Source organism: Pistacia vera, unplaced genomic scaffold (assembly GCF_008641045.1).
Source record: "Pistacia vera cultivar Batoury unplaced genomic scaffold, PisVer_v2 Contig93, whole genome shotgun sequence".
In the NCBI taxonomy this organism is placed as follows: Eukaryota; Viridiplantae; Streptophyta; class Magnoliopsida; order Sapindales; family Anacardiaceae; genus Pistacia; species Pistacia vera.
Genome location: NW_022196812.1, coordinates 1,350,514 through 1,365,475, shown reverse-complemented (window position 1 = coordinate 1,365,475; position 14,962 = coordinate 1,350,514). Strand labels below are relative to the sequence as shown.

Sequence of the window (14,962 nt, the reverse complement as noted above, 5' to 3'; positions counted from 1 at the left end):
GGGTAACTAATTATTTGTATATTAAATTTATTTTTGAAGAAAATAGGATCTGGTTTCTCCGTAGAGAAAGGTATTTTCCTAGTTCTTGGTTCACATTTAAGAATCTTTTGACATGATCAACAAATGGAAGAGCTGTAATGCATGTATTTGTGCTCTTTTCCATTTTTAAATCCTTAATTTATTTTGGATTATGGAAGTCAAAGAATGCCACCTTCAGTATAATAGATCTTTCTCTCTCAAAATTACTAATTAAATCGGATAATTAATTATTTAATCAACTCAATTCGTTCGTGAAGTCAGTCAGTCAAACTTGTAAATTTGTAGTAATCTACATCATGGTTTTAAAACCTGGCCTGGCCCAGCCGGTTCAACTGGAAACGATGATCGAGCGGGGTCAGTCATCGCTAAAAAACTGAAATTTTCAAATAATCTAATTTGAACCGCGTGTGGACTGGATTTTTTGTTATGAACGGCCGGTCCAACGATTGAACTGTTTTTTTTTTATTTTTTATATGTCATTTTGATGTCAGAATGATGTCATCACGCTGACATTAGTATGATGACATCACGATTCGACTCAGCGATTGAACCGGTTCGACAGGCCGACCCAATGACCTGATTAGGTCACTCCCCAGGTAGGGTTTTAAAACCTTGATCTGCATGCCACACGTTGTTGAATTAATCAAATTAATGACAATGCCATTAATTTTTCAACTCACTTTCCCCTTCAACGTTTCCAAATGTCTTCAGGACATGAAATTTGTTAGAAGTTGTATTTGTTTTGTATTCATGCCAATTTCGTGGACTGTGTATATATATGATTGAGTTTCTTCCTCCTTTGAACTAGTTTTTGGGAATAAATTCTACCCAAACCCGTTTATTATGATATCAAAGCCACTCTTGTTTGGTACGATGGTGAATCTTTGTAGGTTTGGACGTCAAGAGCTGTTATAGCGTATACATGTGATGAGTTATACTCGATCTAGTTTATCAAAATTAATGAAATTATCAAGAACTATAATTTGATATTGTCTCATTCAGGTTTTGGGTAAACATTTTCACGGTAATACACCTCTTAAGATTTGATTAGTTGTATATGAAAACGTTATGCATTCCTATGTGAAAAAATCAAATCACTTCAAATTAAAAAAAAACTTGATATAAGACTAAGGGTTTCTACGATACTAGGATTGAATTAAGATTAGTGCCTAACGTTGAAAAATTTTGTGTGTTAGTTATCATAAAGTCAATATACAGATTCTGCTCCAAGTACACATCCAAAAGTCCAAATAATGTTCTCACTATATCTACCTGAACTTCAGTCCTGACTCGAATTCAGAAACGTCTTATTTATAAATTCAACCAACTTCGATAGAAACTTCGAAAATTCTTTCAAGACATTATGGCTTTCATTCTGAAGAAGATGAGGTGCAAAACTATTCGTCCTGATTGCGTCGAGCCCAGTATTATTCTTCCACGTTCTGTGAAGGTCAAGAAGATAGCTTCAGAGTCTCAGATGGATGTTTCCAGGCTGCAGATTTCTCTCCAGAGGCTATCAGTCTCCGATTTTAGCAACTGCAGCTCGCTGATTTCACTAAATGATTTATCGAGCTCTCTTGTTGGATCAAATCTGCATTTTTTTACCCTCCAGGAGCTGGAAGTGATGACCAATAATTTTTCCAGGGATGAGTTCCTTGGAAGAGGTGGGTTTGGAAAAGTGTATAAAGGTTTCATTGATGACAGTCTTAAGCCTGGCTTGAAGGCTCAGCCTGTGGCTGTTAAGGTCTTGGATTTAAATGGCTCTCAAGGTCATGATGAATGGCTGGTAAGCCTATTCATATAGATTTTCTGATTACTTGCAGACATCCTGATTTTTTAAGGATCCGGACACAATTTAATTTGGCTTTGATTTATATTTCACAGGCCGAAGTGATCTTCCTGGGACAATTGAAGCATCCCCATCTTGTGAAATTGATCGGATGTTGCTGACTTGCTGTGAAGATGAGCACAGGCTTCTGGTTTATGAATACATGCCACTTGGAAACTTGGAGAGCAAATTATTTGAAAGTATGTGAAGCCTTCTCTTCAACATTTTATTTTACAATAATATATATCAGCTAAAGTGATTAATATACGTGATTCTTTTCTGGAATAATGCAGATTATTATGCACCATTGCCATGGTTAACAAGAATAAAAATCGCAATAGGAACTGCTGAGTGTCTAGCTTTTCTCCATGGAGAAGCAAAACCAGTAATATGCAGAGATTTAAAGTCTTCAAACATCTTACTAGACAAGGTAATCTCTTCTCATTTTAATTCCTGGTCCTGATGATATTATTTCTTTCTCTGAACATTCTGATTTAATTTGTGTTTTTCTTTTCAGGATTATGTTGCTAAGCTCTCTGATTTCGGATTAGCTAAGGATGGTCCACAGGGAGATGATACACACATTTCAACCCGTGTCATGGGCACTGAAGGCTATGCAGCTCCGGAATACCTACAAACTGGTAATATATCTGTAAATATAGTCAATTATAAGCTGAACCGTGATCCTCAAACTTATCCGAATGTTCAGATAACGAGAGAATTTTGGTCTGTTTCATAATATGTATCTTTCAGTTTAATGCTAGATGTATAAGAATATGTCCTATTAGACAATGGATTTACTAACAGTAATGGGATTATACAGGTCACCTGACGACTATGTGCGATGTCTATAGCTTTGGCGTGGTGCTTTTGGAGCTACTAACTGGTAAGAAAATTGTTGACAGAAACCGGCCCAGAAAAGAGCGGTATCTGGTGGAATGGGCTAGGCCGATGCTCAAAGACTTCAATAAACTTGAGCAAATTTTGGACCCAAGACTTGAAGGCCAGTACTCAACAGAGGGAGTCAAAAGGGCTGCCAAATTGGCTTATCAATGCCTAAGGCGTGACTCCAAGGCTAGGCCCACAATGAGCAATGTGGTCAAGACTTTAGAGCCTCTCCTGGACATGAATGACATCCCAAGGGGACCCTTTGTTTTCATTGTTTCACCTGAAGGCAACACAAGTTTTGTGCTTAATAACAATGATGAAAAGGGTGAAGAAAAGGAGGAGAAGAAGGATGACAAAAGCAGCCATCGGTAACGAAAGGTTCAACAACAACGGCGTCGGACTAGGCCATCAAGGTCTAGAGCTGTATATTTTGATACTGCTTTGTATAAAGCCCTTGGAAGTAGACTGTACTCTCTCAAGAACTAGAGGCAATAGTGGGGCAAAATGAGGCATAGCTTTTAGCATTAAGATGATCAATTTTCTTTTGGCACTATTTCTAGAGTGATGTATTTGCAGAATAAGAAACCAATTAAGATAAAAAACTGTTCATACGAATCTTTGATTTATTTATAATCTTGATTTTAGTCATTAGTAGCTCATCAGATCTCTATACTTTATTCGAATCCAAAGGCTTATTCGATTTAACCAAAATAGCATGTTTTTGCAATCAAAAGGAAAGATTTAGCTGCATTAATATACATTTGTTTGATTCTGAGATACCTAACATGTAAACACATTGATATAACATAATCTGATTAATCGAACATACGTATAAATGAAGTAGAACAATATTTGTAGCTTTATGAATGATGGTTGCCAAGACTTTTGTTACCCTTCTTTGGAGACAAATCTGGTGTAGGTCTTTGAGACATCAATGTGTAAATCTTTTCGTTCTTTTTTGAGCTGAACATAGGCAGAGAGACTCACAACTTGTCATTTTTCTTTTGCTATTTATTTCTGTGTGGGTTGGCTGAAGCTGGCCTAATAAATCAACGAGTAAACGACTTTTTCCCACCCAAGATTTGCCTTAATGGCACTTTCTCACTCAAAAAGTTTCAAAATACTACTTTTCCACCCAATGTTTGTATTCCGTTAATACCCAAAATGCATCTCACTTTCTCAGCCGATATTCGGCGAGTTACAAGGAGTCAGGGTAAGAGTGTTTTTCTTAGAGTGAAGTTCGGTGGATCAAATGGTGGTGACTGATTGAATATTCGCAGTCAGAATCAGTCTAAAATCAGTTAAGAACAAAAAACCATAGCTTTGCGGTGTCCGATAATCGGCAAGACATCAGGAGTCGAAGTGAAAGAGATTTTGTAGAAAGGAGACCAGAGGTTCAAATGGTGACGAACAGAATTTTCATCGTTGGAATTTACTTTGGGTGGTAACAAAATATTAACTTTGGGTGGGAAAGTGGTATTTTGAAATTTTTTGGGTGGAAAAGTGTCCTTAAGGCAAACCTTGGGTGGGAAAAAGTCGTTTACTCTAAATCAAAAGTTATAAACAAACAATGCTTGCCCATTTGCTCTTTTGGCCAAATTGGTCCTGCTTGTATTTACTTTTGAGGGGGCGTTTGGTTCAGGGAATATTAGATTACTGAAATCTTATATTACCTTGAAGATTATTGGGAATCTTTAGGAAAATGTGTTTGGTTAGGTGGTGGGTATGTTATATTAATATGTTTGGTTAGGGGGAATAAATTGGTGGGTATGTTATTTAAATTACTAAATTATCCCCTTTTAAATATTAATATAATATTATTTTTATTATTAATTTTTGAATAATTTCTTTTAACCCCCAATATTTCAGATTTAGCTAAAACACCCCTGCTTATATAAAACTTTAATTTATGACAAAATCACCCCCACACTTGTCGCCTCCTGCCGCCACCGTAAACCATCGCCGGAAGTCTCGCAAAAGGTCGCGTGAGAGTAGGCTTACCGTGACCACGAGGCTCCGATATGGCCAGATTGGAAACGACGATATTGAAGCCTCCCGGAGCCTCCCATTGAATCTCGATCTTTTTTAGGGACTCCGATGACTTTCCGACGACAATCTGTGGTGTTGGCCCACTATCGACAGTGGTGGCTGGGTGACAGTGGTGGTTTGTAATTTTGTTTAAATATAGGCATTATTGTCCAAAAATTTAATTAAACAAAGGTAAAATTGAAATGGTATATTAATGTAAACTTATTTTAAAATAAGGGCATTATTGTCCAAAATGTTTATTAATAAAGATAGAATTATAACAAAAATAATTACCTTGATAATTTTACAATATTAAGAAAATTGAGATAATCAAATTACCTTCATATTACCAACAGTAACAACTATTGGTATGCAAGATTACTGAATCACATGATAATCAAGTAATATAATATGACATAACCCCAATATCTCTATTACCTCTAACCAAAGGCCCTAAATATAAATTGAAATGGACAATCAAATCTCTAACCATTATTAATTTTATCACCCCAATTAATCTTTGTCTTCATCTTTAATCTTCATATTTTCAAAAACCCATCATAATAATTCTTTCAAATTAATTTTGGGGCTCAGTGGGTTTTCTGTAGCTGCTTTTCATCTCCATTAATCTCCATTCAAGTTCAACCTTGTGACAAAAGACCAAGAATTAATCAAAGAAATTATCAAAGTTGATGAGCTGCGTTTTTTTCATCTTTATCCATACTTTATATTTCTAAGTACTGACATCTTATACATCGTTGCACTGTGATGAAATCATTTGATCATATAAATTTTATGTTAAGAAATAAATTCAAGATATCATATCCTTAAAATTCAAGCTTTGAGTTCAAATCTCACGTTAAATACACTTACATGACTAAAGATTATTGTTTATTCCTAAAAAATTATAGAATGGGTGGGGGACTTGTTATGAATTAGTTTAGGATTTTTTAGATCATTAATAAAATAAATTGTATGATATAAATATAGAAAATTTTAAGTTTATTTTTTAGAATTGGTAATGTGATGAGGAAATTTTCTGTATTTGATGAGGTAAGGTATGAAACATTAAGGGGTTGTCATGGAGGCACCAAAGATAGACAACTTTGACACCCAAAAGTCACATCCAAAGAAAGACTTTGATTGGAATAATTTTGAAAGGCATTAGTGATGTGGTCCAATGACTTTGATTATAATTTATTTTTTTTTTTAAATTTTTCTTTGCTTAAATAGAACCGTCAAGAAAGATCATTAATTTGGAATTTTGAGCATATTGTTTTGACAATTTAGCCATTGTAACTTTTTTCCTAAGGGACTTAGACTCCCCAACGACTCTGGTGTCTACCTTTTGGAAACTAAAACGAGAAATTTATTTTTGATAATTATTTATTTATGTTATTTTATTTTTGTTAATTGAAATGTCCGAACTCCGGATCAGTTACACACATCTCGACTAATACTCAAGAAAAACTATCCCACAACAACCCACCCTCGCGACTCCCCAAGTAATTATTAATTTATTGCTTTCATTTTTGTATAATATTTGATTTTTCTTTAGAACCATTCAATTCACTTGTATTATTTACTCCTCGTGTTTAATATAAAATGTGATTGATATAAGTAGATAAAGTATGAGTACCCAATTACATATATTAGAAAAGAATTTATTTCATATACCGTTGTGAGATTGATTTGTATTAAACTTACTCATAACTATCACATTTTTCATATTGTTATAGGGACTTTTATAAGCTTAAGAATTTTCAATAATTTTGATGGGCTTTTAATAATTTTATATTTATTTAATATTAATTAATCTGATATGGGTATATAAAATAAACCCTACATATAAATCACATGTTTTTAAATATTTTATATGTTAAGAAAAAAAAATCATATAATTTTACAGGAACAAGGGTATCATACATATAAATCCTTATAAAATTATGATATTTATAATAAACTTACTTATAATTGTTAGAAAGTATAAACTATCGTGTTTTTTATATTGTTACATGGATTTTTATAAACTTAAAAGGGGTTTTCAATAATTCGGGCTTTTAATAATTTTAGATATGTTTAATATCAATCAATCTAATAAGAGTATATAAAAGAAACCCTATATATAAATCACATGTTTTAAAATCTTTTATATGTTAAAAAAAAAAAAAAAATCATATAATTTTACAGGAACAAGGGTATCATATATATAAATCCTTATAAAATTATGATATTTATAATAAACTTACTTATAATTATTAGAAAGTATCAAGTATCGTGTTTTTTATATTGTTATGTGGATTTTATAAACTAAAAGGGGTTTTCAATCATTCCGAGGGGCTTTTAATAATTTTAGATATGCTTAATATTAATCAATCTAATAAGGGTATATAAAAGAAACCCTATATATAAATCACATGTTTTAAAATCTTTTATATGTTAAAAAATAAAAAAAATCATATAATTTTACAGGAACAAGGGTATCATATATATAAATCCTTATAAAATTATGATATTTATATTAAACTTACTTATAATCATTAGAAAGTATCAAGTATCATGTTTTTTATATTGTTACGTGGAATTTTATAAGCTTAAGAGGGGTTTTCAATAATTCCAAAGGGCTTTTAATAATTTTAAATATGTTTAATATTAATCAATCTAATAAGGGTATATAAAAGAAACCCAATATATAAATCACATGTTTTAAAATCTTTTATATGTTAAAAAAAAAAAAAAATCATATAATTTTATAGGAACAAGGGTATCATATATACAAATCCTTATAAAATTATGATATTTATACTAAACTTACTTATAATTATTAGAAAGTATCAAGTATCATGTTTTTTATATTGGTACGTGGATTTTTACAAACTTAAGTTCAATAATTCCGAGGGACTATTAATAATTTTAAATATATTTAATATTAATCAATCTCATAAGGATCTATAAAAGAAACCCTACATATAAATCACATGTTTTTAAATCTTTTATGTGTTAAAAAAAAAACATATAATTTTACAAGAACGAGGGTGTGTATATATATATATATACACTAGAAGTTTAATTTAATTAATTAATTAATTAATTAATTTATTTATTTATTGTCAAAGAATGAGATAATTAAGAAAGAAAAGTCTTGTTTACCTAATCAAATGTTTAATCAAAATGAGTTACCTAATTAAGTGTTGATTGATTAAAAATGAGTTCAAGAATAAGAGATGCATGCATTATGCTGAAAGGGATATAAAGGAGCCGACCCATCAAAGGTTTAATTGTTTAATGAACTTCATAATTTCAGCTACGGCTCACCTTGTCAAGACTTTGACTTACTAAATTTTGTTGTTGCCTTCTTGTTAAGTTATTGAATTTAATGGGATGGCTGATGCTATAGACAGTAATTTCTTCTTTCTCATTTCTTTCCAAGAACTTTTGTCATTGATAATACGACAGTTTTTATAGGCCTCTTTTTCTTTCCTCTCATCATTCTGTCACTGTAAAATTCTTTTGTGGTTACTAACTAATTCTGAATTATAAAACTTTTGTACGAAACAAAGATAAAATTCTATTGTGGAAACTGATTAAGTGTACGCTTGGTACGGTTTATTCGAGTAGAGCTTATAGAAGAAGAGCTTATGGAAATATAGCTTTTATAAAAGAAAATAGAAGAGCTTATGAAATCAAATCAAATATATAAAAAAAGGATAAAGACATTTTTGAAATTTCAGAACTTTTTTGTTTTTAATGACTGGAGGTGGTCTAGTCAGTTTGTGCGTACCTCAATTAATCTTCTGAGACTTTGAAACTATATTAAGAGTTTCAATGACCATCTCTATCAGCAACAACCATAATTTTCTTTTATGGGTACTCACTAATTTAATTGATAAAATTTCATGTCGACTTAATAATATATAATATATTCAAGGATTATTAATAGTAAAATTTACATCATGATATTGTAAAAAAGAAAAAAAAAAAAATAGAAAGAAGGCGTGTGGACTGTGGATAATAAAAAATTGCCACCATGTATGAACTAACCTTTTCCCTGCAGTCTCCCAAAGACCAGCACACTAAATTTTTTTTTTTTTACTCATAATCAAATAAAGTCAAGAACCTTATTTTAATCATTTAACATGAAGAAAGATTGCCATGAAAATCATATATTTATTGATTTTCATACTCATTTATACATATTTATAAATAATATTCTCTCTTCTCAAATTTATTTTCAGCTTGCTATTTGATTGGTATGACATGAAGTTATAGAGGAACCCAACTGGATTATAGCCATGAAAATGCCAAGAAGCTCAACATTTTAGCATATGACCAAACAAACAGGCCAAAACACTTAATCTACTCGGCCACAAACCTCATTTTTTACAATATGAAACCGCTGTCCAATTCAAAGTCAAGCTGGGGCCTCTCCATTTTTGCTCTCAAGCCAGTAGAGGCGTGACAAGAAATCTCTCTCTCTCTCTCTCTATATATATAATTATTTTAAAACATTTTCTTGATATTCTTCCGCATTTGAATCTCTTTAACATTTGTAACTCCTCAGTAAATAAATATTGGTGGGTTGGTTTATATATATAGAACCTCAGGAATTACCTTTAGCTTAATCAATACACTATGGCTCTTGTTCTGAAAAGGGTCAGTTGGAAATATTTTCTGCCTGGTTGTGTGAAGGCCAAGAAGCCACATCCTTCTTCATCGGTTCCGAGAGTTCAGGATGATTCCAATCAAATGTCTATGCGGAGATTGTCACTTTCTGATGTGAGTAACACTGGCTCTCAGATATCGTTGAATGATTTGTCGAGCTCTCTGGTGGGATCAAATCTTCATATTTTTACTCACAAGGAGCTGGAAGTGATGACGAATAGTTTTTCCAAGAGCGAGTTTCTTGGAGAAGGAGGGTTTGGACAAGTTTATAAAGGGTTTATTGATGATAATCTAAGGCCTGGCTTGAAGGCTCAGCCTGTTGCTGTTAAAGTCCTGGATTTGAATGGCTCGCAGGGGCATAGGGAATGGCTGGTAAGATTATAATAAGTGTATAAATAAAGTTCATTGGAAGTATATTTATTACTATCAATTGAAGATTGTGATTTTAATGAGAAATGGATTTGATTTTCCAGGCTGAAGTAATCTTTCTTGGACAATTGAAGCATCCTCATCTGGTGAATTTGATTGGATATTGTTGTGAGGATGATCACAGGCTTCTGGTTTATGAATACATGCCACTTGGAAACTTGGAGGATAAACTGTTTAAAAGTAAATAAGCTTTTTTTCTTGAACTCGCTGCTTTATCTGTATTTTAATACATGTATTTCTTTTTATAATTAATGAGCGTTTTTTTTTTTTTAATTGTATAATGCAGATTATGCTGCAACATTGCCCTGGTTAACAAGAATAAAAATTGCTCTAGGAGCTGCACAATGTCTGGCTTTTCTCCATGAAGAAGAAAAGCCAGTAATATACAGAGATTTGAAAGCTTCAAACATCTTACTGGATACAGTAAGCACTTCTCTTCCAAGCCTTTCTTGTATTTTCAAAAGATATCATATTCAGTGAGCTGGAGTTTATGTTTTCAATTGTTTTAATTTTCTTTCCAGGATTACAGTTCCAAGCTCTCTGATTTTGGATTGGCAACAGACGGTCCGCAGGGTGATGTTTCTCACATTACAACATGTGTCATGGGCACAGAGGGCTATGCAGCTCCCGAATACATAAAGACTGGTAATAATCGCTTTTAAGTATTTTAATGCGATTTTTAATGCGACACTATCGGGTTAATCATGGAAGATTGCTAACATCGATGAGTTTTTTTGGCAGGTCACTTGACAGCTATGTGTGATGTGTATAGTTTCGGAGTGGTGCTGTTGGAACTATTAACCGGCAGGAAATCTATTGACAAGAACCGCCCAAGAAGAGAACAAGATCTTGTGGAATGGGCAAGACCATTGTTGAAGGACTTTCGCAGGCTGGAGCAAATAATAGATCCAAGACTAGAGGGTCAGTACTCAACTGAGGGAGTTAAGAAGGCTGCACTATTGGCTTATCAATGCCTGAGCCATCACCCCAGGTCCAGACCCACAATGAGCACTGTGGTCAAGAATTTGCAGCCTCTTTTGGAATTGAATGACATCCGCATGGGATCCTTTGTCTGCACTGTTTCAAATGATGGCAACATTACTTATGTCCACAACAATGCCCGAAACTACGAACAAAAGGATGAGAAAAGGGAAGAAATCGGCTGCCATCGGCTTCGAAAAGGTCGCCGTCAACGTCGACGGATTAGGCCATCAAGGTCTAGAGATGTATATTCTGATACTGTTTTGTATAAAGCTCTTGGAACAAGCTTATACTCCCCCAGAACCTAAAGGCAAGGGGACATATAGATTTTTTTTTTTTGGTTCTTTTGTTTTTTGGTTTGAGTGATGTAATCTTACAATTGTTCTATATTGTTAAAAGGAGAAAAGGGTTATTAAAAAATTTTAAATCAGCCTAAATTGTGGACTTCAGGTTGTATAAAATACAGTCCAATGTGTTCTGAATTTGTGGTTCATTAATATTCAAGAGCACAAACATTCCAACTTAATCATCTTCTGGAAATCTTACTCATGCTGAGGCCTTGCTGAGAAGTGCAACTCTACCTAAAATCTTGTGGAATTTCAAAACTAAAATTGTTCAATGAAAGTTCAAAGTCAACATTCTAAGAACAGGCTAACTTGGGGTGGGATGTTCAAAGTTTCAACAACTCTAAGAGATGATGACTCTCAGGTTTTACTAATCTTTAAAAGCTGTGCAACAAATTCTATGGGGCTAGCTAGCTTGGATATTTTAAACTTCTATAAGCAAAGACTTGGAGTATTCCCACCATTTCACCTACTCCATCTACAGCAACTTGAGGCAACTACAAGGAACTATTCATGAACCCTAAATTTCCCATTTGAGTTTAAGTCAAAAAATTTGGCAGGGTTGGATTTTGAAGTAGAAATGTGAAAAATAAGGAAAGAGAATTCCTTGTCGGTCTCTATATTGAGTAGTTTTTATTCAGAATAAACATTGAATAAAAGTTTTAGCATTTACAGCTTTTTAAATGGTTAAGGAAATCCTAATTTTAAATAAGAAACGATGAAAATATGATTTTTACTATAAATGAAAAGGAAATTGGAATTTAAAACTTCTTTTCTAAACAACTCATGCCAAAAAAACAGTATTCTAAAACAATTAAATGTGATTTTAAAGTCAAAAACAATATAATTCAACTGAAAACAATAAATCGCACAACCGCCGCCTAATAAAATTGTGATTTATGATTTCTTATTGTTATGACTAAGAAATCAAAGGCTGACGTGGAGTCGCGTGATGAAACGTGGCCTGCTCCCGTCAGAACGGTAAGCGCACGTCAGGCCTGCCAAATGTCCTAGTGCTCCCACGTGTCCGTTAACCTGCTCCAAATCGCGTGAAATCGGTTTGGAAAATGGATAATGGGATGTAAAATCAGATGAGGTCCTGACAATCACACCAACCCAAGGATTTAGTGATGATTGCGCACATTCAACTGGATATAAGAAGAGGAAGACCCCTTCATTAAGGGGATTCGACAATTTTACATTTGTGTTCTCTTTCTTGTAAACAACACATTGTACTTTTTTCTAAATCTTTTGTAAGTCAGTCTGCTGTTGCGATCTGACTCACACTATCAATATCAATACAAATCAGTGGACGTAGGACTTGCTACCTTAGCATTCGAACCACTTTAAAAACTCTCATAGCATTTATTTCGTATTCATAATCCGTATTCACATGCGTTCCTTGTCCAATCAACGTTGCGCACGTGTCAATTGGTTGGTGCCTAAATCACGCATCAACACTTATTAAAATACTTTTTCTACAAGTTAAACGTGTTTTCATTTTCTGTAAATGGTTCTTCTTAATATTTAAAAATAAAAAATAAAAAAATTCATAAAATAACACGTCATACATCATTTTCCTCAAAAATCAAACATGAACTATAATGAAAATAATAATGTTATTTGTTATGCCTGACAAAGTAGGGCTGACATAAAGCCCTGTCAGCATCAGCGGTCAGAGTTTAGGCAAGTCTTGCAGCCGTTCAGACGCAACCACGTCGCATGCTGGCGTGAGCAACATGCTTCTGCCAGTGCAGTGGGTGTGCGCCAGACTGACGAAAGGCTGGAGGCTTTCTACGTGTCCAATCCCTGCACAAACCAAGAAAATCACTCGAGCAGGTGAACAACGGGATGCAAAGAAGGATTTGCACGATATCTTTTTTTTTACAGATCCAGTAATCATTACCCCAATTCATCCCACTATAAATAGAGAGTTCCCCTCCCGTTTGTAGGATTAGCGAATTTCACTCTGTAATAGCTCATTCTCTCTCTCTCTCACTTGTATTCTCAAATACTCTAAATCAGCTCGCTAGATGCGACCTGATCCTACATATATAAATATAATATCAGTAGACGTAAGATTCGCTTGTTTAAGCATCCGAATCACTTTAAATATTGTTTCTCCACCTTGTACTCATCTCAATCCCTCATTCATGTGTGTCTCTTGAGTCAGCTCAGCATTTCCCACTTACAAATTGTTAGTATCAAAATTAAGCATCAACATTATCAGTCTAATATGGTAGTAATTTTTCATACCAAGTCATTGAAGAACTTTATTAGTGTAATTTTCAGGATTGGAGAATCACCAGCTGTTGAGCATATTGATAATCATAGGTGTGAAATCTTCTTCCATGAGTCTCATAAAGTGGTTAATATAAAGCTACTGATGATTAGTCATCTCAGAAAGTTACAATGCTGTATTCATTCAAAAAGTCTAACCAGATCTTATCATTATAAGGAAAAAGTTGTAAAACAAAAAGCTAGACAGGGACTCTGCTTCTTCATTGGTCAGAACTGGGAAATGAAAGCTAGATTATTATAATTCAGCATGCCTCTGACTGTTACAATTTACAAATAATTTAGTAGGCAAGGCTGAAATGCATGTATCTTATTTTATAAATATCTGGCCTTGCTCATTTTCTTTATTCTATTTTCCTGAAACGTGTGGCCTCAGAAATTCTGGAAAAGTGAGCAATGATGAAGATCAAAAGTCTGGAGAAATTTGTATAAACAATGAAATTGTCAACCGAAGATGATGTAACTGTGGAAAGATTTTTGGTGGCAGCATATGTATTTTTACAAGTTTAAAATTGTAAACACTAGTGTTATATGGTGTAACCTCTAACAAGACTCTTTAAATTTCAAAGATTGTCACCTTGAAGTTTGATCCAAGCATACTTTATACATCTGTATTTGGTTATTATATAGTTTCAGTTAAGGGGTAAAATTCATTTGGTCCACATTTTGTGCCTCTTTCTTTTTCATCTTATCTTAACAGAATAAAAGAACATGATTGACCATTTGCAGAACTAAATACTAAGATAAGCAGACAAACTGGTCTTGACTTATTTCTTGCCTAATTGGACAAACTTAGTCAGTTCTAGATCTTGGAGATTAACCTAACCATTGGAGTTATCAGGTATATATTTTTTATTGAGAAACTTGGCAATCCAGTTCGGGAACATCATACTTTTTGCTGCAGGTAGTTCATGTGAAAGGAGTTTGAAATGAGCTCATGGTCAGAATCAATGAGGTAAGATGATTCCCTTGCAAGAGTCGGAAGAAGTTGATTGATTCTTAAGCGTCTGAACAAAATCACACACGTTTAAGACATTGAAACAAAGAAAATTCACAATTTGCTACATTTTGCTTACCTACAGAACATGTCAGCATGATATATACAAATCCTAAATCCTGAAGATCAATGAGAATGCTCCTCCCTTTCATCAGTTGTCAAAATTTTTCTTACAATTCCTGGCCCTCAAATCCTGTGCTCTATCAGCTGATGTTACAACTTTTTTTCCCAAGGGGGATGTCTCCTAAGTAGCCAAATCCTGTGTAATAACAACTTCTCCATCTATCAAATGTGGACTGTCCGCAAACGTATCAAACCCAGACAGAACAGATTACAGATGAACAAATGCTGATTGTAATAAGAAGACTTTAACTCCAATACCATGTTAAGTAACTATCTATGCCGTTGTAGTTGCAGTACCAAGTTGCTCTTTAAATTTTTGACATAACTATATATGATTCCACATCA

General features: G+C 33.6%; 1 protein-coding gene and 1 pseudogene across 1 annotated transcript; both read left to right on the top strand.

The window, feature by feature from the left end:
• Positions 1–1,663: 1,663 nt before the first annotated feature.
• On the top strand, positions 1,664–3,335 carry LOC116120283 (annotated as a pseudogene).
• A 5,990-nt stretch (positions 3,336–9,325) lies between these two features.
• Positions 9,326–11,297, top strand: LOC116120250 (putative receptor-like protein kinase At1g72540). Its single transcript, XM_031406195.1, has 5 exons — positions 9,326–9,817; positions 9,919–10,054; positions 10,161–10,297; positions 10,396–10,519; positions 10,616–11,297. Exons 1-5 carry the CDS (start codon positions 9,416–9,418, stop codon positions 11,161–11,163), a joined length of 1,347 nt encoding a protein of 448 aa, XP_031262055.1. The 5' UTR covers positions 9,326–9,415; the 3' UTR covers positions 11,164–11,297.
• The last annotated feature ends 3,665 nt before the right edge of the window (positions 11,298–14,962 follow it).